At 51.1% G+C, this 23845-nt stretch overlaps 1 protein-coding gene across 2 annotated transcripts; it reads right to left on the bottom strand.

Annotated features, from left to right (window-relative positions):
- Positions 1-370: 370 nt before the first annotated feature.
- CFAP70 (cilia and flagella associated protein 70) lies at positions 371-23344 on the bottom strand. 2 transcript variants are annotated; one of them, XM_052772857.1, is made up of 28 exons: positions 23211-23344; positions 20984-21170; positions 20564-20659; positions 20241-20320; positions 19016-19192; positions 18442-18624; positions 17894-17985; positions 16698-16797; positions 15603-15737; positions 13850-14017; positions 13532-13612; positions 12949-13040; positions 10690-10750; positions 9435-9626; positions 8653-8784; positions 7899-8024; positions 7197-7330; positions 6983-7098; positions 6637-6828; positions 5558-5665; positions 5339-5392; positions 4727-4815; positions 3864-4016; positions 3004-3165; positions 2458-2547; positions 1287-1388; positions 949-996; positions 371-582 (listed from the first exon to the last, which is right to left on the bottom strand). In XM_052772857.1, the coding sequence occupies exons 1-28, from the start codon at positions 23340-23342 to the stop codon at positions 427-429; spliced, it is 3438 nt and encodes a 1145-aa protein (XP_052628817.1). In that variant the 5' UTR covers positions 23343-23344; the 3' UTR covers positions 371-426. The 2 variants fall into 2 exon arrangements, with proteins under 2 accessions (XP_052628817.1, XP_052628818.1); XM_052772858.1 differs by lacking the exon at positions 5339-5392.
- Between the last annotated feature and the right edge of the window lie 501 nt (positions 23345-23845).

Below are 23845 nucleotides of genomic sequence, written 5' to 3'. Positions count from 1 at the left end.
CCCCGGTGACGCCTCCGGTATCTCCGTGCTCCGACTCCCCCCAGATCCAGTATCGCCCCCGAGCCCGGCGACGCCCCCGTTATCTCCGTGTCCCGAGCCCCGCCGCCCCCGGTGACGGCCCCGGTACCTCCGTGCCCCGAGAACGCCGCCCCCGGCCCGCCGCTACCTGCCGCCATGGCGCGCGCCGCCGGCTCAACCGTCCCGCGCGCGCCGCCCGCCGCCCCGCCCCGCGGAGGGGAGCGCCGGAGGCGCGTCACGTGGCCCCGCCCCCTCGGACGCGCGGGGAATGGCGTGCGGCGTCCGTCCCGTCCCGTCCCGTCCCCTCCCGCGGCCGCCGGGCGGACGGCGGTACCCCCGCTCCCGGCGCTCTGGGACCGCGGGGCGATCGCGGTAGAGGCGGAAAGGAGCCCTCGGGTCGCGGGGAGTTTATGTAGAACGGGGGTCCCGGCGGGCGGGGGTGGGCCGGGAGCGGCGGGGCGGCCCCTTCCCGGAGGGGGTGCTCAGGGGGGCCGGGTTGCCGAAGCCGAGCCGCTGCTGGGCGGCGCGGATCTCCCGCAGCAACGCGTCGTTCCTCAGGCCCAGCTGGAGGAAAAAGGGGGGGGGGGGTGTCAGGCAAGTCCAAGGGCGCCCACACACCCCTGGGGGCTGCACCCCACCGATCCCCCCCCCCCCCCCGGGACTCCCCGGGAAACAGAAGGGGCCATTTCCGCGCCCTGCGGGTGTCGGCCGTGAGCCGGGACACCATGGGGAGGGGAGCAGCAGAGGGCAAGAGCTCCGAAAGGGCAGCTTTTCCAGTGCCACGTCTTCTGATGTCAGATCTGCTACCCCACATCGTCAAACTAAACTTGCAGGTTAAAAGGGAACACTCCGGGCCGGCTTCCTTCCCGCTCACCAGCAGCCCACGCGCTGCCTGCCCTGCCTGCCCCACAGCAGTGCAGAGACACAAACCTTGACGGTATATTTGTAGCACTGCTCTGCCTCCAGCTGCCGTCCTCCCTGGAGAAAGGACACACGAGCAACCAGTGAGGAAATCATCCCGCAGATTCTCAGCGAAATAACATATCATAAGAAAGCTCAGCACGAAGGACATGCCCCAGGGGAATATGCGCATCAGGCAATGACAGGCAGCGAGGAAGGACGCTGCTTTTGCCATCTGAGCACAGCCCCCAAACTATTTTTACCACCGAGATCTACAACATGTTCTTCAGGCTTGCAAACAGATGCCAATAAAACAAACCCCCCTGCTCTATCAGGCTGGCAGCGGGAGTTGCTGGCTGGGCACTCACTTGCAGGCAGATGAGGGCGAGATATCCCCACACTTCAGCGTTGGTGTTACTTAGGGCATTTGCTTCAGAGAGAGCATCCTCGGCTTCCACCATCTCTTCCAGCTTGAGAGAGAGGAGGAGAGGTGTGGACAAAAGGCAAATAGCAGGCAGAAAAGTCTTCAGAACCGAATGGGCATCTGCTCTAACAACCGAAGAAATCAGTGCAACAAAAGTGTCTAGCAGGGTTTCCCTGATAGGGATGCAGGGACAGGATTTAGGGCAGAGACAACCAGTTATCCTCAGTGCCAGCACCCAGCTCTCTGGTCTGGAGGGCAAGCCTCTCACCGCTGCCTCCCGACCCCTGTGGAAGCACACACTTTATTTACCAATCAGCCCCCAGCTGTAAGGAAAGCAGCACAAATGCCTTCACCTCCGCCTCTGGGAACCGAGTGGTCCAGCTCGACGAGGAAACATGACTCTGGTCCTGATCCCTATTCCCGCTGCACAGTGGCTCCCGGGAGGCAGGAGAGCTGGCTGGTGCCCGGTGGGCTGCAGCCAGCTCCCAGGCCACCATTCACCTCCCCAGCTCGAGTCCGCAGCCTCCCAGGAGGTGTATGTTTGGCCAAGGGGGAAACAGGAGTTCAAGTTCCTTCCCTGTTTGCATCCCTCAGCCAAACTCCCTTGGAGGAACCTCGTGAGGTGTACCTCTGGGAGATACCACGCTGCTGGTGGCTGTGTGTCCTTGGCAGCCCTTCAGAGGCGCTGGATTCCTTTGGGCAGGGAAAGCACCGAGATTCCTCTCTGCTGACATTCTGCTCAATTCCTTCGTGGTGACATGCAGGTCATGTGCAGGCAGGCACTCAGAGCAAAGCCCAGACCCAGATTACGTGCTTGCCATGACAGCCTGGGGAAGGAGGTGCTGGCAGGCCCTGGCAGTGGGATGATGGGGGGAAGGATTGGTGCTCCCAGAGCAGCTGCTGAGGGTGACCGGCCTCTGACATCTCCCGTACGAGCAGCCCAGGGTGCCACGCTGGGACTGTGACAGCACATGGCACATGATAGCCTTCAGGAGCATTGCTTTCACAGGCAGCCAAGCTTTACTTTATTAAAGGGGATCACGCAAAAGCAAGTCCTGCATCCCATGCCACAGAGCCAATTAAAGCACAGATGACTTGAAGGTAATTGCACTTACCCTGTAGCAGGCGATTCCCACCCCCAGCCAGGTGAGACAGGACGCAGAGTTCTTGCAGGCAAGCAGGTAGGTCTGCTTCGCCCGGCCGTACTGCCAGGAGAGAGATGATCATGTTTCTCTCTGCATCAAACGCATCGCTCCGCAGATGGCCCCCCCTCCTCAGGAATTTGCCAAACACTCCATCTCCAGTAGGGCTCAGACACCCACCATCCCCACCACTGCTGCAGGGGCTGAGAGCCTGCCCACTGCCCCTGACACGGTGGCTCTGTGCTGGCAGGTCCTAATGCAGTGATGTAAAAGTCACCCTCATTGCTAGGGTGATGAGAAATGGCTCAGCAGCACCCTGAGACATTGCAACTGGGACTTGGGACTGACACAAAGGAACAGGGCAGATCCGTGCTCCAAGGAGTTGAGCACTCCAGAAGGGTTTGCTGTGTTGCGAGGTCTTGGCTATAGCTAGAGAAAATCACATCTTGTACCTGGGGTCTAGAGTCTCCTATTTGCTTTGTGGCAAATTCCCTTCCACCACTCCTGCTGGCTCCTCACCTCTTTCTCTTCCAGGTAGATGGAGCCCAGGCGCAGATAGACGAAGTGCATATCTGCAGCATCCTCCACAAAACTGATGGTTCGCTCGTAGCACTCCTTTGCCTCACCAAAGTCCCTCTTCAGGTAGCACAGGTGCCCTTTCTGAGCCCAGACATTTGGATTCTGTGCACACAAAACCAGGAGTGAGACATGGCTGGGAGATGGGAGGGAGAGAGACCTGGGAGAGAGGCAAGGACCCCTGTAGTCAGCAGAAAGGAAGAGCTGGCCAGTGTTTGATTATAGCAGGGCAGATTTTACATACAGAATTAAAATCAAGTCAAGGGCTGCCTGCATAACACCAGCAATGGGAGGCCCCTCCAGCCTTTCCCTGCACAGTGTCCTGGCTCATGCAAGGCTCCCCAGGTGAGTATGCAAACAGCATTTTGAGATGTCAGCTTCACTGCCCTCTCTGCCTTCCATTCAACCTGACTCTCCAAAGCCACCTTCCCTCTCTGCTGAATAGCAAGCTTGTTTCTCATGAAACTGAGCCTGACTCACCCACAGAGGGAAAGAGGATCAGGATATACATGTTCAGAGGGAAAAGAAAGGCAGACGCTGCAGAGTCCTCACTCACAAATGCCGCCTGTCTGTGCAGGAGATGACAGAAGGCAAGTAATAAGTGGGGTAATGAGGAGGGCAGTGCTGCAGCCACAGCCTGATGTGCTTCATCAGCTATGATTGTCCTTGCGTTAGAATTGCTCAAGTGGAAACAAAGCATGGGCTCTAGGTTCACACACAGCAACAACACAGGCAGGGTCTGCTGCGGCATTTATCCTGCTTTGAGACACCGTGCTACACGCCAGGAACACACACAGAATTACCATGTAGTCAATCCTAATGGCCTCACAGAGACATTCTTCGCATTTGGAGAGATCTTCCTTCAGCAAGTAAGTCTGGGCCAGTGCCAGGTAGTATGCACAGGAGGGACCTCCCTGAAGGCTCAGCAGCTCATGGGCAAGCGCCCTGTGAACAAACTGTGGAGGAATGGCACACCAGCGCGGTTAGGGGAGCAGGCAAACCATGGGCACCCCCAGAAGGACAAGGCAGGAGGACTGACTCGCACCTATTTGACTTCCATGAACAGAAAACAGACAGATTTTTTTTTTCCCCTCCTTTGAATGTTTACCTCCATTACTTCTAGTTCTGTTTTGCTTTAAGCAACTCTTTCTGCCATGTAAAATTAAGGCAGGCAGCATAATGTGGCAGTCAGAGAGATTCCTCAGAGACGACTGTGTGGGACAGGGACATTTCACAGGTGACACAAAAATTACTCTGACATACACAAGTGTCTGAAACAAGACAGGAGTACTGGTGCCTTGGAAGCATCACAATAATGCATCTCATCTCCGAACATACAGAGAAGAGCACGTCTGCACCATTTCTGACTTGGCTGTTCCCTCCACAGCAGGCAGTACTGAGCTGAAGCACCCCGAGAACCTCGCCTGCCTGAGATGACTGTGTCCCCAACCAGCATTTTGGTCTGAATACTCTGCCTGGCCACAGTTTTGTATTTCTGGGCAGTGGTGGTTTTGCTCCCTCTTGCGCTCGGCATGTGGGGTAGCCACAGCTTGTTCTTTGAGCCCAAGAAGGGGGCTTGCTGAAGCTTGCCACCAGCTCTCTGGTAATAACCCAGGGAAGGAGACCAAACCTCCCTTCCCACTCCTCCACTCCACATTGAGCTGACCTGGACGGCATTGACTTTCATCAGGAATTTCACTGCCTTCATGAAGATTGTGCAGGGAGGTTGACTAAGGCCTGAAACAGGGGACGGTGCTGCAAGAAAACGTGTCTCCATCAGTCCCAAAGTGAGCTTTTTATTCCTGAAGCAAGAGCAGGGACTGAGACACTGGCAGGGACAGAGGAATCCCAGCAACATGGTATAAAACCCAGGAGGTGGCAGGGGAGGCCGAAGTAGAGATTAACTCAACATTTCTTTCTGAAGGGCTTAAGTTTTGTAAGAGATGTAAAAAGAAATGATGCTCTTGAGAAACAAATTTTCCAGTCCAAACTCAGAGGAAGAAAAGGTAGGAATTTATGACTGAAGCTTGTCAGAGTTAACTACAGTGAGGCCCCTGCCTCACAAAATCAACCCAGCAGGGCCTGAAGCACCCAGCACTGCCATCTCTGCCACCCATTGGAGAGCGGAGCTGCAGGGGAGGCAGATCACACAACACATGACCAGAGGAGATCCGTAGGGACAGTTTAAGAACTGGCATCTCAGGAGAGAGACATCCAAGCAGCCAGACGAAGGCCGCTGGGTGCAGTGACACATAGGGAGAGAGCTGCATTCACCCACCTGCTGTCCATCCTGAGATGTGCTGCTCTGAGAATCGGGATGAACCTGCTTTGCCTGGAGATTCCCCAGCTAGGGAGAGAGAACAAGCCTTGATGCCTTGCTTTGGCATCAGGATGGCCACGGCTCAGTGCTCCCAAGTGACTCCCCTCCCCACTGATCACACGAGGCCATCTCCCAGTACTGGGCTCTCCCTTACACACCAGGCCTCCATCCCCTAACCTTTCAGGGCTGCCTCCAGTGCAGTAGCCTCTTCCTCGGGTGCCACACAGACCAGGGGAGGCTCCACCACCTCTGACAGTTTGTCAGCTGAGCCATCTGGAACCTTCTCTGGAATGAAAACCCCAAGAACCATTAGGTGCAAACAAAGAGTTTGCCATAAACTGTCCAGTTTGGAGCATGATTCCACAGAAATGGGGAAGAGAGAAAATATAAAAGATCTACCAGATTTTCAGAACTGGCAAGAAATTTCTTTGCAGGAGGCAATACCTGGGTCTGGGGTTTTGAGTATAAGATTACCATGTGAAGCTAGAAACAGGTATAAATGAGGCAATATCCCTTCCCTCATAATCAGAAGGAGCAAAAAAAGGCATATGACACGAGGCCTGACTGCCTGAGGCACTTTGCATGGAGTGGTGATAACGTTAAAAATAAAGCCAGCCAACATTTCCCACAGCTTGGCCAAATATTTGGGACTCAGGACAGAAAGTCTTGGCTCAGGGTGAGGCTGGACTCAGTGAGGCTCCAAAGGAAGCCTTCAGTTCAGGGTCACCACCGAGCAGCCGTTTTGCCCTTTGAATTGGTGAGGCAGTGCTTTCCAAGCTGTGTTGGGAAGTCACAGCTACAGCTTTTATGAAAGCTAAACCTGGATGACCCTAATGTGTGACTGTCACAGGGGCAGCTCTGCCCTCCCAAAGCCTCAAAAAGCACGCTCGCTTCCTCCAGCCACCCTGGCCACTGCCCACACATCGGTATATCAGCAGCACTGGCCTGGGGCAGAAAAATAAATGCAAAGACTGGTCCATCGCTAAGCTGCGGGTAAGACGAGGCATTGGCTGTGCTGCTTTCAGAAAGCTTCATCATTTAAAGCAGCACACTTGCTGCTGTTGTCTCTCACTGGTGTAGTTTGTGGTCAGTTTATTCTAGCTCACAGTCCACAGCTCCTTCCTTTACCCTTTGTATTTCTCCTCTTAGAAATACTCAGAAATTTCTCCTCTCCTTCCACTGTTCACCATCTCCCACACTGCTCCGTGCCCCCTCCTTGCTGGTGCTAGGGCACCTCCTGGTTTTGCCTGTGTTACCTGGCAAGCACTCTCCTGGGCCTGGGCTGGGAGACCTCACACACCCAGCAGAAATGTGCTTTTTCCCTTCTTCTCCCTCAGCAGCCTCAGGGATGCTCCTCTCCTTGGCGAGCTGTGCTTGCAGTAGCTTCTTAGCCTCACGGAAGGCCATTTCCGCCTGAATATTATTATTCTGCAGCTCATAAAACAAACCTATGGGAGATAGAAAGAGCAGCATAAGCAGACATCCAACCCTTAGCAAAGTCCTTCCCTTAGCCCTCAGATTAGAGCAGGGAGAAGAGGATCAGGGGCAGAAGCAATGCTTGTCAGGAACTCCTTGAGCACACAGGCTGGCTTGCTTTTGTACCTGAAAGCGTCCAGGCTACAATGCTGGATGGCTCCAAGCAGCAGGCATCCTCAAAGAAAATCTCTGCCTCTTCATAGTGCTCCAGCATGACAGCCACAATCCCGCACAGCAGCAAGCTGGGGACAGGGTTGGACAAGTTAGCCTTGCAGGCCCCAGGCAGTGGTGTGGGGGACACCCCCTACCCTCCCACCCACCCAGCAGGAGCACACAGCACCTTTGGATGTGATGGGGGTCCAGAGAAAGAGCCTGCTGGAAGCATTCCTGGGCTTTGGTTGTTTCCTCGAGCAGGAGGCAGAACGCCCCATAGTCCAGCCAGTACTGGATGTTGCGCTGGTCCTGAGCTACCCTCTAGACAAAAGAGATCATCACTGGAGTGAGGACTGCTGCAATCATGCTCAGCACATACAACGGACTGGGAAGACAACTCTGAAATAACCACAGTTTTCCTCTGGTCACCCCAGCCCAGTTTAGCAACAATCAAGCCCTTGTCTATCACATGCTAGGGTTTCCCTTAACTGGGATCGTACTGGGCTTCCTCTAAGCCTCCCTCACCTAACACACGTCCTCCAGCTTCAGCTGACCTCCTCCTAGCCTCCTGTTAGAGGGCCCAGTGTCCCCAGTGCTGACCCAGCACGCCTTTTGGACCAGCTCAGCCCATTTCCCCTGGCCTTGAGGCTGAAGTCCTCAGTGACCTGGCCAGGCTCTGTCTCACATCCTCCAGAGAGCAGCATCTCCCTAGAAAATCCCTCACACATTCAGCTTGAGTATCCTGGTCACGTTCATCTCCTTCCTCCCTACACAACAGTGAGGGCTGGCTGAGCTGTCAGCAACACGGGCCCCATGCCGCTGCGATGGCATGCTGGCTGCCAGCCCAGACACACGGGAGACAGGCAGGAAAGAACAGGGGCTCCTTTACCTGCTGGTGGTAGAGAGATGCCAGCTTGTAGTCCTTGTTGACTTCAGCTTCGCGAGCAAAGAGCCAGAGCTGCTCTTCAGTCATGCGGGACTGAGGGGCAGGAGAAGCAGCTTCCTCAGACAGTAGCTGGTAGGGAGTGAGACAAAGTGTTAGCCCTGGGGAGGGTAAGAACGGTTCACATGATCCCAGTACAGCAGCAGTCCCCAGTCCAGCCCTGTGCCGAGTACAGCCTGGTATGGCTGGGGCTGGGTGGGTTGGAAAGGCAAGCTGTTCCGCTCCTGTTTGTGGTGGGACACACTCCTGTCATCCCAGGTACCTCTGCCAAACAGGGACAGGGTGATATCCATTATTTGCAGTTGTGACAAGTAAAAGCATCCCCTAGATCAAGACCACGTCAAACTTCTGTGGTGTCACTTACTGGGGACCCCAGCTCGTGCTGGAAGGTCTGTGCTCTGCCCGGGTGACGGGCAGATGGCACAGACCCAGTCACCTTCACCACGAACCAGTTACAGCAGCTTTTACTAGTGGCATCTCGCACGTATCCCACCATCAGGATTTTGTAGCAGCGGGATACAGATGCGTTGGACTCTGCCTCTGAGTGTGGCTTGGGGCCCACATGTGATAACTGTAGCAAATGAAAGCATGAGCCTCCTTCTGTCTTGAAGGCAAGAGTCCCCCTGCTTTCACTAGATGCTGTGTCTAGCCCTGGATCCACAGTGAAGCCATGCCCCGAGTCACCGAGGTTTCTCCCTACCTGGTTCAGGGCAATGTGCATCTCGTCCATGAGGTACACGTAGAGCTCACTGAGAAATGACTGGAACTGCTCCTGGGTCTCAAATGCCGTGGTCTTCAGGTATTTCTCCCTCACAATCTTCACTACAGCATACTGTGGAGACATGCGACTGTTGGACAAGGCAGGTCCCCCCTGCACCCCCCACCAGCTCCGTAATCACACAGAGCCAGAACACACTGATTTTGCCTGAAGCTCCAACTTGGTTCTGAGGAAGAAATCCAGCCCAGCACTGATAAAAGTAAAAAAAGTAAGCAGGGGTGAATTCCTTTCCCACCTCCCAGCCCTGGCTCTCCCTGACACCAGTGCCCCTTCAGGGTCAACATGTGGGAAGGCTCATCCCCTCGGCACAGAGAGGGGGTCTCCGGGCAGAGCATGGCCAAGGCCAACCAGCTGAGAGAGGGGAACCCCCTTTTTCTGCCAGGGTGGACTGTGAGTGTGCAAGAGCAGTCAGCTGTGCCTTCCGCAGGCTATAAGCATGGGGCAAATGGATGTGACCAGCTTTGGAGTTTCTACCCATTGACAGGAAAAGTTCTCCTGGTGTGTAATGAAAGCAGCTTGGTGTCTGGTCCATTAAGAGGGAAAACCTGTCCCCCCACATGCTCACTGCGACAGCCCTGGGTGGGAGGAAGGGATTCTGGAGTAACACATGATCCTAAGTTACCACCATGGAGCAGCAGTTCCTCACTGAGAAATTGCCAAGACAAAACAAGTAGGGAAGTGAAAAGCACAAATGGTCTCTTTACCTTTAGCTGTTCCTTAAAAGCAAAATATTTCCCAGAGCTATTGAGCTCAAAGTTGAGCTGACGCTTCTGTTCCTCCAGGGTTTGGTGGTCTATTGCTCCCTGGTCAGGCAGCTGCTTCCCAAAGAGCTCATGGTATTCACTTAGGATGGCAACGGCAATGCTCGTGACATGGTTGTGATAATCTTCTACGGCCTAGGAAATAAATAAATAAACACTGAAACTTCACAAGTCACTTATGCCATCAACCTTGAAATGTATTTTATTTGCCAGAGCCCACACCTCCCATAAACTCCACCTGACTCAAGTCTCAATTAGTCTGTCATGCATCCTTTCCTGACCACACCCAAGAGCTACAAAAATATTGACATGTAAATATGAAAGAGTTCCTTCATAATTAGATATTGCTCCTGCTATATTTTTCAATCAGAACCTAATATTTCAGTCATCATTGTCTTTTCTATAGCAGTATAATTGGCTGTGACTAAAATATAACTCATTTGCTGGGACCCTTTAAACCCATGGGCCAGCCCTCTTCAGCAGAGTCTGTAATCTCCATAATCTCGGTGGCAGAAGCTTCCATGCACTGTGATAATCAAAATGTATCACTTTGTGCACTCCAGACAGTCCAGCACAAATCAATTCTGCAGCAGCAGTGGGGTCAGTTATTGAAGTGCTGCTTCTTCCCCCACTGTCGCTTTGAATTTACCATTAGCCAGGGGCCATCCGAGGACATTCTTCTTTGACGGCTGCTCTGTACCCACAGAAGATGAGCCAGCACTCTCAGACCATTTTCTGAGGACATCACACACACAAAAGTCCTCAAAAATTCTGGGTGACCTGAGAGTGGTCAGGGCTGATTCTGTCCACGTTTGTCTGGGTCTGATGAAGCACATGGGCTAGTCTGAGACAAGTAACTGTTGGGACTGCCCAGGGTAAACATAAGGTTCTGGCAACCTCTTTCCCCAGCGCTCCATTTCCTTCCAAACACCCCCACACTGCTGCCTTCCCTGCCTTTGCTACATCTCTCCCCTTCGTATGGGCTGCGAACATGAGTGACGCTGCCCAGGAATGATTTCCCAAGGCATACTACTGCGAAGACAACACATCCAGAAGTTTTCTTTTCTGTGTATTTCCTCTTCAAACCTCATCTACATGTTGCTGTGTGGCTGAGATTGAGAATGAAATTCTTGTGTGAGAGGGATGAGGGCAGGGTGAGGTGGCAGAGTGGTGGAAGGCCACAGGCTGTTGCACGTACCTTCTTGGCTCCTGCAGTCCGGGGAGGCAATGGAGGGCGAGGAGGAATCATCTGCTTGACCCTGTCAACAAGAGGACAGAAGAGATCACCCAGATACACTGCCAGCAACGTTGGCTTGTCTTGGGTGCAGGCAGCCTGTAGTGCGAGGGCTCCAGCCTGTCATCGTATCCCTGAGACACCTCACAGGGACCCGGCGGGGGAAAATGAAGTTGCAGACCAAGGATGAACTGTAAAGACCAGGCACCTACATTCAATGCTTGTAGCTCATGATAATAGGGTTAACATTTGATATTGCTAGCAATCAAAAACACTCTCCTAGAGAAGCAGATCTTCTTTAACTCACAGCCTCCTGGGTCTCCCAGAAGAGCTGTAAGAAAGGAACAAACCTGAGGAAAGCTCTGAAGAATTTTATCACTGTAAACCCCAGGCCACCTGATCCATCGGTTCCCAACATCGCACAGTGCAGCTGTGGCACCTCATCTCTTGGCCATGCATTGACCCCTAGACACCATACCAACCCTGTTTGTACCACTACTAGGGTTACAATGACCTTTCAAATATGGATCAAAAGCCCTTAGGATTACCGTAATTTTTTCTATGATTTTATTAAAATCCTTGGTGTCAAAACAGCCTTAATTCATTGAGATTTTTATCAAGATTTCCTGCTTGCTGGTACCAAAACACCTTCAGTCCTTACAACACAATCCGGCCCACCAAGCAAAGGTGTCACATCCCTGTGATGGCTCCTACCCAATTAGCAAATTGCTTATTCCCCACCAAATGTAAACCACTCCTGTAGCTGTTCTGCCAGCTTACAGAGCCCCTGACCAGCTACCTTCTCCAGGTCCCAAGCCCTGGCCGCTTCTCCCACACAAAGCCCTCTTGCACTCTCTGCTGTGCGGTCTAGTGTCATTGGCTCTGAGTGGTCCCCTTGCTCTGCAGAGACCCGTCACTGCTGCTTGGGAAGCCAAAAAATCTGAACAAGTGGGCAGCATAGCTCCCACGCTCACAGTCCTACCCTCACCCAGCCTCAGAACAGCACCCGCCACTGATGTGTTACCTCTGCCAGTGGTACAGATGAAAACCAAACTGCTTCACTTTCAGATGAGAAAAAGAAAACCATCAACAACCCGGGGAAAGTGAGCGAGCGAAGGGGGCCAAGCAGAGGCAGACACCGGATTTTGGACGGAACCCAAGAAAGAGAGCTATGGTTTGCTACTAAGATACGTATTTAAACATCCTTCCAGAAGAAGAACCTCACTGTTGATCTCATCTGCCAGGACACGTGTCATCAGCTGGAGCTCCCCAAAACAGAGCCTTTCCCATGACTCAGGAGGGCTGATTTTTCAGGTCTGATATTTGCAGCTGCGCATGGCAGGTGAACGAGGAGGATTTATGCCGAATTCACGCAAGTTGCAGTAGAGTAGAAATGGTATAAAAAGGGCCAGGAGAAGGTCCATTCTAAGGGGGAGTTCACCTCCCTCAACCTGTTCTTCCTAGAATACAGCAGGCAGCACAGAAGACAACACACATACTTTCCCTTCAAAGAATGGCTGCTGCTTATATTTCTGTTTGAGAGAGACATACCACCTGCACTTGTTATACTTTATTCGTTTGCTGCATTTTCTCTTTTTTATTCAATAAATTATACACGCTAGGCCTTTCTTAGACTGTGACACAGCAGGGCTACCACTGGACAAGAAGAAACTGCCTCAAATCAAACAGACAGTGGAAGACTCGAAGCAGCAGAGATGAGAGAGCAGCTCTACAGCGGAAAGATGTGAAAACTAATGTAAGAGCTGAGGAATAGGCAGAAGATAGTGAGAAAACTTCCAAAAAGGAAAAAAGTGACAGAATGCTATGGTGAAGTTACAGCAGTGCTACCCAGGGCAGTCCACACTGGTGGCCAGTCCTGACCAAGCAACTGAACATCACATGCAAGAGGCAAGCCCAGGGGGATTAATGGGAAACAAAGCCTGGACGGGAACGCAGACGCTGTTGTGCTGCTCCGGTGTCTCTCTTTTTGAGAGGAATGGCAGGGACATGCCAGCTCGGATGAACGCAAGTGTTTTCCCAACACACCAGATGCTAGCTCTTAAGCAGTCTGGCCAAATCCTCCTCCTGATTCCAGTGGGCTTTGGCTCAGACCCTCAGCTGGTCCTTACAGAGCACTCCAAAGGGGTGGCTCGCTGTACAGCCCTGTTTCTATCCTGCAGAAATGAGCCGTCAGCTCCAGAATTACAGCACGTCTTTACGCACCGTCTGGTGAGCTCCTCTCGCAATCGCTTTGGTACCAAGGCCTTGTCCAGCTTTATCTCCATCACCAGGAACGTTCCTGCTTCAACGTATTGCTGTGAAGATAAACATTGCTCTCTCAGTGTTGTGCTGTCTAGAGCCCTTACTGGCATGACGAAAGACTGAGCATATAGCTACAGATCATCAGCAAATCCGCTTCAAACTGCAGAGATACAGCTTGTTTATAACCTGCCCTCAGAATGATTTACAGCAGCAAAATTCAGCTCAAGAAACCAGTCTAGGAAAAAGGAGAAAACCCAGATAATCAATCTGCTTGCAGAATGAATATGCATTCTGGACGTTTTGAGGAAGAAGCCAAGTATGAAGGAACCCTTTTAAATAAATGCCTGATTATTTACAGAGACCTTCTAGCTCAACGCTAGACTGCCCTCCAGCTGGACGTCACTGGAAGAACTCCAGGACAGCATCTACGTAAAACATCCCTTGTCCAAATCACTCTTGAAGAATTTAATTGCGTGAAAGGTGTGAGACAGTGGTGCAGTGATGGTCTAGCAGTCTTTCCTTCTCTTTGGAGATACATAATTACCTGTCCATCAAGGCTGAGATATGTGACATTTTCGGCTTCTACAGTGGCATCTGACAACTGGATTTTGGGTGCGTTGGACATCTATTGAAGAAAAAGGAAAGATGTCTCTTGTTTCAGATTCAATAAACCTCACACCTTCGCAAGTTCAGGATGCGAGTTGTACATTTTTTCAGGCAGCATGTACTAAAATGTCAAGATAATTAGCATCTCTCAGTTGGCTGAGGCAACACAGCATCAGTCCCTGGTTTCTGCATGCCCCAACTACCTCTGATGTAGAAATGGAGCAACCGCGTTGCAATATGCCTCTCTAGACCTTACCCTTCTGTTGGAATCCTTATCTTTGGTCATTTTCTCTTTGTCTTCCTTCCGCGTCTTGCTGGGAACAGCTCTGGAAAGGGGAGTACTGATTCCTGGGGTCCATGACCCTTCCTTAGTCAGACTGAGCTGTGTCCTGAGATCCCGGAAAACACTGTGCTGACTTTTGGTCTGAAAAAAAGAGGTAACAGAGGGAATGAAGGGACAAACTAGGCTTCCCCACCCCTTTGCCTTAACTTCCCACATCGCAAAACACATTGTCAGGGTCCTAAATGCATTAAGAAGCTATGCAAGCTCATCCTCCCCTCCTAGGAGTTTAGCTGCCGATGCTCAAGGCCAGCTGTGATACTGTATAGCTGTGAAGCCTCAGGTTAGACTATGAAAAGAGCTGCCTGAGAAAGCCTCAGTAGGGTCTCCCTGTCTTCTCTCAAGAGCTGCATTTTTACTGAGGCACTGGCCTTTGATTCCTGCCTGAGCTATGTGGTAGATATGCTGGAACCCAGCCCCGTGCTGCCCTGATCCTGACCTGCTGGCCTGAATTCCTGGCTCAGTCCTGGACCTGCCTCCCAGCTATGGACTTGCCTGGTGATGTGGACTGTTAGGTGAATCTGGCTACCCTCACCAGGTCTGCTCTGCAATTTCTTGGGTGCCCCCTCCTGTCCTGCAATGACTCGCAGTTCCTGGCTCACCTTCTGGTGTGGAGCAGCTTCTCTGACACGCATCAGTGAATTGCAAGGAACAGGTTTTTCACATTGTCTGTTTAGACACCATTTGACCACCTAGACAGGTGGTTCCTTCCCAGCCATCACTGTTATACAAGCTGGACTAGCAAGAACTGAGGGGATCCTGGGAAGAGGATGGAGCAGCTCTACTGAGACTGTCTAGACCAAGGCCAAGGAGCAGCCCAAAGCATCTACAAAATCAGAGAATGAGAACGACAGAGAGAGCATGCGTCACTTCACCTGCAACAGATAAATGCTACAGGACAAGAAGTACCATGCAGCCAAGAGGCCGTTAATCACGGCGGCGAAACAGAGACCAGCAAACAGCTGTGTGCCTAGCCCTGCTTTGCAACAGCCAGCAGGAGCATAGAGGCAGGGAGGAGGGCTGTAATTCACCTGGCTCCTGCGGCCTGGACAGCAGCACTATGGGGGCCATGGGCAGAAAAACCAGGCTGTGCATCTGCCCTCCTGAAACAAGCTCAGGTCTGTTCTGGGAGTACTGTGGGAAAATGGAGATGTAACTGTCACTCTTAGTAACAGAGGGGGGAGAAACTGAAAGACAAATAAACCTCCATGAGCTACAGCTTGAAAGAGCTCCAGTGACAGCTTTTTTGGTTGTTGCCTGGGGTAACGCTATCCTTTTAGAGCTACTGTTTGCTCTTCCCAGCAATGCAGTTCATTTGCCCATGTTCCAGACTGGAATAGAGGAGCGTTCTCACAGCTCTCCCTGCTCAGCTGCTGGCAGAGAAGGGAGTGGAGTGAGATTCAGAGCCTCTCTCAGCCCCCAAACCTGCTCCCGCATGCTCAAAAATCCCCTGCCTTTGAGAAGTCTGCATCTAAAAGCTCGTCTCATTCATTATTTTTCTCCATCACCAGAAGGGCGCTGAAGTTTCAGAGCCAGCCTCCAAGTACTACACTGCCCATGCTGCCTGCTCCCAAATACCACGCTGCCCATGCTGCCTGCTCCCAACCCCACTCTGTGCAAACACAGCTGCAGAGCTGGAGCAGAGCCTGGCTGTCTGGTCTGCTCTCACCTTCTCGAATACCTCGCTGTCTTGGTAAGTAAAGACACGAAAAGCGCCTCGGATCTGCTTGACACCAGGACACAGCAAAGGCACCATGTTGACATATGCCACGCCATGGAAGAAAATCTGCTTGTCCTCATCTCCCTGGAAACGCAGAGCAAGGGACTGAGATACTGAACAGACTGTTATTCTCTTTAAGGAAACAAGGTCACCGATCCCATTAAGAAGAGGCCACACACAAAACTGATGCACTTGATGAGCCAGGAGCTCTCTGTCACTGGCACACAGCCAAGACAACCTGGACGAATACACTGGAGTCATTCGATACGTAGAATATCAATTTTATCCCAATCCCTGCAGGGCAGCTTTTCTCTCTAATGCCCACATTGTGCCATTCGTCAGGATGGTCTTTTTGAGATACAGTTGCAAAATTATCAACTGTGTGGTTAGAAATCCAAGTGACCCTATCAGAGCTGTGCATCTCAGGTTTGACAGAAATCAGGTAGCTAAGGAGGTCTGAGAGTCCGGGCTAGCAGCAGACTGGTGAGAGTAACGGATAGGGATCTCCATCAGAGCTGCAAAATCCTGGCACCAGTGAGTGCTGAAAGGAATTTATACCAACTTATATGACTTTGCCCTGGAACAGATTAGGAGCTCTTACACAACCAGCTGCCAGGAACAGAACCATTAGCTAAGGAGCTGTTTCTTTGTTAAACCACCCCAGTTTATGTGGAAAAGCATAACTTATTTACACTCTGAGAAAGAAGGCATGAATTTCTTCAAGATGTTCCAAAACCCCATTGGCCGAAGATAAGCTCAGTGTATTACCTTAATTCTCAAAAAACACCCTCTCCCTGACCCCTTACCACCAAGCTACCACAGACTGTCAGCGAGAGCTCTGTATGCCAAAAGGAAAAAATATTTTCCTTTGTCTATTTAACAGCTCTATAAGACTGATTAATCCCTTTACAAAGCTTCTAGCTCTCTGACTCGCTTTCGCTGGTTCAAGGCTGGGTTTGTTATTACAAAGGCATTGAAAGGAAAATGCTCGATAACACAATGCTGCTCCACAAGCCAGAACAACATATCCCTCCCCACTTTTACCTTGTCGGCTTTGCTAGTTTTCCCTTTGCTGGATGAGGCCACAGACATCCCGCAGACCTCCACGGGCCAGTACTGGCACTCCGCAATGCGCTTCTGCAGGCTGAACAAAAAGGAGAGCACTGAGAAGATGCAGAAACCAAGCTGGAGAGCCACACCGCCCTCCTTTCTGCTCCAGCAGCCCCAAAACATCCCCCCTTGGGTTTGCTCTGACCCACTCCCGTGAGACACAGCAAGCACCCTCAGGCCACTGGAACACGTGTGCTTTGGGGCAGGCTTGGTACATTTTCTCCATCTACCTCTGTGTGCATTTATGGCACAACCAGCTATAAAACAATTGTGAGAGCAACACACCAGGTTTTCTCTCTTTCCTGGTTACTTCAGAAATGAAACGAATAAGAAGAAGCATGATTAACTTTGGTATAAATTCTGAATTGCACAGAGCGAGTGGACCCTGAGCTCCCATTCAATGTGCCTGGTAACTCTGAAAACAGCAGGCAGGCTGATGAAAGTGTATGTGTGTGGGGGAAATTTCAAAATCAAACCAGATAGAAGAGAGTATTTCCACACATGGAGCAATTTGGCTGTGAAACTCACAGCCATGATGCAGCTGAGGCCAAGAACATAGCAGGATTTGAAGAGAAATGGGATACTCATCCTGATCTTGAGCATATCTGGAGCCATTAAAGGTAATGTTTATCCAATAAAAAAGCAAATGAAGAGTGCCCACATGGAGTGAAAGGATTTTAATGTATTGGGAATTCAGCAAAACTTAATTAGCAGCTCAGAGGAGAGCTGTGTGGGCCACTCCACTCCATGTCTGCTCACCATAACTCCGCTGCCCCTTCCTTCAAACTGTGGAGGCAACAGCCACCAGCTCCAGTTGCTGGCAGCATGAGTGAGCATTTATGGCCTGGAGACAGCAGCTACAGCCAATTCACCTTCTCCCACCATAGCAGAACTAAGCTGCTGCCAGCAATTAAAGGCAGTTAGCTGCTCCCTTGCTTATGTGAACACCTTTGGCCAACAGCCAGCCATAGGAGCCAGGGAGGTGAGGCAGAGCCACAGTTTGACCACGTAAGAGGTCTGAGAGCACCTGCATGTTGCTGCCCCCTGCCTTAGGACACTCAGCTGAGTGCATTCTGGGGTGGTTTCTTCCCACTACTCTGTGCTGGAAGGGAGGTTCTCAGGTCCCTTACATGACTACTGCAGCAGGATCCAGGTAACAACGCCTTTCCATGTCCCATACAATTCTCTTCGTGCTTTCTGCTTGGATCCTAAACTCCCTGTCCTGTGAGAAATAGCGCACGGTCAGAGCCAGGACAGCAATCTCCACAGCCTGCATCATCCCCAAAATGTTCCCTGGGAGAGAATGGGAGTCAGACAGAGGTGTCCAACTCACCATACCCAGGCCATCCTAGCAGAGTAAGTTAGCAGCCCTCCCTGCAGACACCAGAGCCCATTAGTATTGAGCCTGGCTCACAAGGAGATAATACAACTCCCAGCCCAGCAGCTCAGGAGTGGGTAGCTTTCTGGGGACGGGACCTGCCACATGCACCCTAGGGAACTCTCCTGTGGTGAGTTAGCACGCCCACTGTCCCAGGGGAACCATCTCTGTGTCTGGACACTGCGCAGAGGACTGACCACCCGCCTTCCTCCTGTAACAAGTCTCTGCAAGTCTTTCTCAGTCCCTTCCATGAGACCTGCTGGTTCTCTTCAGGCCATGACGCTGTCAGTCCTTCCTCACCTCTCTTTTGTTGAGCTCTCCATCCTCATCCTCATAGGGACCACCAACAATGAAGGAGTTGGGTATGCTCAGAGCGCCAGGGGCCATGATGTTAGCGAGGGGCCATTTTTTGGGCCGGGGTAATGGCTCTTTTTCACCAGCAAGCTTCAGGATGCCATTCTTGAAGAGCAAGGGGAATTCCTTCTGGACAGACATGGGAATGAAAGGACTTGCATTTCCAACATGAGCAGGAGCAAGTGCCAGCTGCTCCGAGCTGGGTCTAACAAAGCAAAGCATCAGTGCCGGGGCCTGGCTTGGAAAATGCACTCCACCGCAAGCATACAAAGAATGGAGAAAAAAATAAATAGCCGTGTGCAAAAAACCCTGCCAGTTTCAATCCAGACCTTTGTTTGTGTTAAAGAAATATGTCATGCCACAGAGACCCTGAGCACTCACAACAAAGGCTGCTGTTACACAAGCACAGGAGCTGTACAGCCCACAGGCCTGGACATTTGTTCCACGGTGCATAGTGTGGGAGAACAATCCATTTTGTAGCAGCCAAAACCCATCTCACCATGCCTGGACCAATCCTTACCTCCCCAGCTGCTGGTACTTGCAAGCAAGCCATGTAGTTTTGCAGGGGTCCAGTGGCAGCAAACGCTTCAGGGACAGAATAAGCTGCCTCCAGCGTGACGCTCAGGAGGTTACCATTTGAAAGCTGCGCTGCAGAAAGCAGGGGCTCTTTGGTGCACACTGTCACTTCAAGGCCACCCTGTGAGAAAAGGATAAAAGAGAGCCAGTAACTAGACAATTATAACTCTCCTGCACTTGAGGAAGAAGCAAGCAGAAACCCTAGGCCAGAATGTATAATGTTATCTTATTCCTCACCTCAGATGTAAAAGAAAACAGACCAGCATAGGAAAGGAATTTCATGATCAATTTGTCTGAATTGTGATACTTGTTTGTCTAAATCAAAGCCTGCTCGGGGCATGGCATATGCCCCAAGGGTCTCATAAAACAAGCCAGGGAGAAAGAGTCAGGGTCTCATAAAATGAGCCACGGAGAAAGTACATCAGGGATGGAAAATAATTATTTTCCTCTGGTGATTCAGAGCATGCCAAGCTAGGGCCACACTTTGACTCTGCCCTATCTCCATGCTCTGTGTGCAGCCTTTAATTACCTGTCCCAACCCTGGATGGATGGTGCGCAACGAAAAACCAGCTGGTCAGCATTTACTAAATCTCCTCCCTAATGAGTGCCCCCCTGCCTTGCTTACTATGTAATACCTCTTAAACACAGAAAAGTTAATGCAATATCCGCCCCTCCAATTCACTCCCAGTGCTAACTGCAGGCAGACTCAGGAGCAAAATGAGACACATTTTCCCAGTCTCATACTTCATTCCCTGCTTTATTCACTGGGTACTTCTCAACCGGCTGAACGAATAAGGACCTTGCAGGAAAGGCAGTCAAAGCTTCTACAATAATGGCCTCAGACATTTTATCCACAGAAAGGAAGACTAATAAAGTTGGGCGGGTAATCCTGCCTTTGCCTTTTTCTGGTTTTTCAGCACTATGCTTTCCATCTTGAATATTTTTTCCAGAGCAATTTGGTACCTGCACACATTAACATTTCCTAGCATGATCTCACCTATCATAGGCGACTAGGGACAGACGTCAATAGTAGGAAAGGCCTCCAAGCTTGTAACATATAGGGCCGTAACATATCTGTGATGAGCTATGTGGCTGAGTCATGCTTGCCTTCCCATTAAAAAGCAGCAGAGAGCCGAATGAGCGAAGGAACAGTTCCAAATTCCACATACCTTGGCCTCCGGGTGAAGGCTCTCTAATGGAGAGGTAGGCACTGCGTACAAAGGAGCCGAGACCTTAAATGAACACTGTCCTGGGAAGAAACAGGAATGAGAACAGCATAAAGTGAGACCCTCTGTAGAGAAATCATGGTCTAACTCCTAACGCTGAGCTACTGATGTCACCCCCTCTTCCCCTGGACCCAGCTTTCTACAGATGCTATGAAGTGCATTTTGTCAAAAGCAGGTTAAGTTATAGTCAGGGGTCCATAAGCAAAGATCAAAAAGTGCCAGGGAGTAAGAAGTGGTTATGGAGGCTGTGGAAGTCAATGTTGTACCTTGCAGCAGAGGTAGAAGGTCCACCACAGCTTGGCCAAGAGCCACAGTCTTCTCCTTCTGTCTCTGCTCCCTTTGCAACACTTCTATCACTGTCACTAAGAGAGATAAAAAGAGAGCTGGCAGAGTTTCTCAGACAGCTTCAGACCAGCAGTTCAGGGGCTGCAAAGGGTCTGTGTCAGCTCTGGCACATGCTCCTACTTCATCTCACAAGGCTGACAAGAGCAGCCAAGCAGAAGAGCACAGGCCAACATGAAAGGGGATTCTTCCAGCGGGCAGAGATGGAACAGAAGTGCTGAGACCCCCCCACTGCTGCTGCTGAAGTGCTATTCTTGAACAAGTGACTCCTGCGGCAGGCAGGCAGAGCAGAGCAGCTGACAGCACCCACCTCCAAGGAGAGAGATTCAGCGTCAGGTACTTACAGAGCACAGGTTTTTGCGCAATGTCATTCAAGGAGTTGGGCCCATCAGGGCTACACTCAAAGCTGGTCATGAAATTATAGTTCGCTGTCCCATCTGGCAAGACATCAGTCTTGGAGGAGTCTCCCAAGATCGCTCCATTGTACTCTGCACGCACCAAAGTAACTGACACGTCGCTTTTGATAGTTTTCTGTCAAACAAACAGCACATTATGCAGTTGGCTCTGCAGCAACAGGCCCAGGATCAAAGTTGCCTCTGGCAGGCAGCTCAGTTCAGCGCCCAGGACAGGGTTCACTGGTCAGGTCTTTAACTGTTCTACCACAGGAATGGGGAAGAGGAGCAGAGCTTGGCTGTGCTGAGACCTCACCCTTCCCTGTCTTTAGGAGGGAAATTTCCTGCTCCGCTATGCTGTGATGCCCCAGTGATTATCAAGACCAGCTGCTGGCAGGGCAGGGGAGATGGAGAGGTCCAGGCTTCACCCCAGGAAAGGCAACTAAAGACACATCTAAAGCTAATCCAAAAATACTCCAATGATATTTTTGTGCTTCCAGGAAGCTTGAGACTTTTGTCGCCTCCTACGAAAGTAGCTCCTGAGCTACATGGCTGAGCTCACAGGACACTTGTGTATATCGTGTGGCTGCAGAATGCCCTGAAATCAAAGAAGGGCTCCAGCAAGCTATTTGGGGAGCTCTGCAATTCGTTGTTACACCACCTTCATATCACTTGCTTTAAGCAGAGATGAGGAGGTTCGAATTTTAAAATGTCTCTGCAGAGGGGCTTAAACATGGGTGACCAGGGATGGTGAGAGCACAGCACATGGCAGCGGGGATCCGCACGCCCGGGCAGCCCTGGCCAAGCGGGCAGCACCAGGCACCTCCACAGCAGCACAAGAAGTGCTGAGACAGACAGTTACCAAAGAGCCTCCCTGCAGGAGAAACATGGTTTACTTTATCCAGGGAAGAGCAGCTGCCGCCCTGACCACAACGACCGTTGCACCCAAACCCAGCTTGTCTTTAGTCCTGAGCCACAGGGATGCCTAACCTCCACAGGCCTCTCCCTCAGCTCCCTCTCTCCATGTCACTGGGGTAATTAGTTCCATATTGGCTCTTACACAAAAAGAGATTTCATTCACTTGGTTTTAATTTTCAATCCTTCCGTCTCCTTGAGCATATATTCTATGAATGGCTAAACAGAAGAATCCAATTAACCTTTCTCTGTACCATTAATTATCCTAGACTCTTCTCTTATCCTTCTCTACATTACCTCTAATTAAGCAGATTCCACACTCTTATAGCTGGAATTTTTTTCATATTGTTGTTCTTATTATTGCACTTTTGTAACCCTCTCTCCTTTTGCCATAGCCTTTTCTAAGATGGAGCAATCAGAACCACAAAGCAACATTCTGGATGCAATCAGTCCACTGGTTTATTATTTTCAGCACTGTTTTCCCTTCTCTTACCTTCTACTTCTCGCCTAAGATGATGCTGTTTGCTGAATCTATCAGTGTGAGAGGTACTCAAATACTACAGTGTAAAAACCTGAAAAAAACAGGCAGGTGCTTTTTTTTGTCTGCTGCTAGAGCAGAAGCAGGGATTTGCATTTTTCTGCTTGCAGCAGTAGCTGAGCTTCTCCTCCGCATTCCCTCCCAAATGCCAGTTCCTCTAGAAGACTTTAAGGACAGCTGGGTGTATCACGCAGCACGTGGAAATCACAGTAGTCATGGTTTGATTGGAACCAGCTCATAGTCTTGCACTGTGACTGCACTGGAGCCACTGCCTTTTTAAAAAACTAGAGCCACCCTGTTGGTTTCAATACAATTTAAACCACTGTAGCCAGGATGAAAATCTGACTTTATATCCGAGGTGAGATCTTTTTTAGAAGTATTTGTCTCACTGATACATGTTTTCACTGTGTTTTGCTTTAAAAAGCTGCCATTTATATATGGTTAGGCAGAGAAGGCAGAGAGATACGTTTCAACACAGCATCTCTGGACTGCTGCTGAGGAGGTGCATTCCCCAATCTACCTGAATGACAAGCCTTTACTCTGTGCAAACAAGCCCTCAGCGGGGAGGAGGAAGCCACAGCATGGCATCACTGAATTTCCAATATTCTCACCACTCCTTCCTACAGCCTTATCACCTCACACCTGGTCTCAAATGGGATCACAGCACACAGAATCGTTCTGGCCTTGTTTATTAAACCAGTAGAGACATTTTCGGAAGAACTTTACCAGGTCCTGCGCCTTCAGTACTGTGATCTGTACTGGTGTTGCTGGTGTTGGTTGTAACTCGTTGGGAAGAGCTGCAGCAGCAGGCAAGGCAGAGGACTCCTTTCCAGCAGACAGCCCTGCAGGGACCTCCATGGCTCTGCAGGAAAAAGAACGAGGAAAGAAACCTGAAACTGCTCTACTCCTCTCCCAGAAACATCTGCAGGACACAGCAGCCGTGGTTGTTAGCATTATTCAGGGCTTGGCTGTCAAAACACCATTGAAAGCACACGGCTTTGTCAGTGACGAATCTCTCACGAGGAGCAGGGGGAGGACAGGGAGAAACATAATGTGAAAATTATCCGGCTCTGTGAATTTAACCCAGCTGCAGCTCTCGGCTCCTCCGTGCACATGGGAAGGGTTCGGTGTGACAGGCTGCTCTCAGCAGGGCTCTCCCCACCACAGGGTATGGCCCTGGGCTCTCTTTTGCTTCTTGTTTAACTTAAACGAGGGCCTGCGGGGTCGAAGGCCTGTGGCTGCCAGCCCATCCCCAAGCGGCTCCCATGCACGCCCAGGGGACCTGGCTCCATCCCTCACCACAGGTTTGTCTGCGGACCCTCCGCCCCGGCGGGCGTGAAATTCCTCTGGGGACACGGCTG

This window comes from Harpia harpyja, chromosome 21, assembly GCF_026419915.1.
Source record: "Harpia harpyja isolate bHarHar1 chromosome 21, bHarHar1 primary haplotype, whole genome shotgun sequence".
NCBI classification, from domain to species: Eukaryota; Metazoa; Chordata; class Aves; order Accipitriformes; family Accipitridae; genus Harpia; species Harpia harpyja.
This window is presented reverse-complemented; position numbering and strand designations above follow the sequence as displayed.

Excerpts from the sequence above, each read along its gene's own strand:
- CFAP70 (XM_052772857.1), bottom strand. The coding sequence starts at position 23,342 with ATGGAGGTCCCTGCAGGGCTGTCTGCTGGAAAGGAGTCCTCTGCCTTG. Across the intron at positions 18,625-19,015 it reads AAGTACCAGCAGCTGGGGAG|AAGGAATTCCCCTTGCTCTT; the intron begins GTAAGGATTGGT and ends ATGTCTGTCCAG. Across the intron at positions 5,666-6,636 it reads CCCAGGAGAGTGCTTGCCAG|AGAAGGTTCCAGATGGCTCA; the intron begins GTAACACAGGCA and ends TTTTCATTCCAG.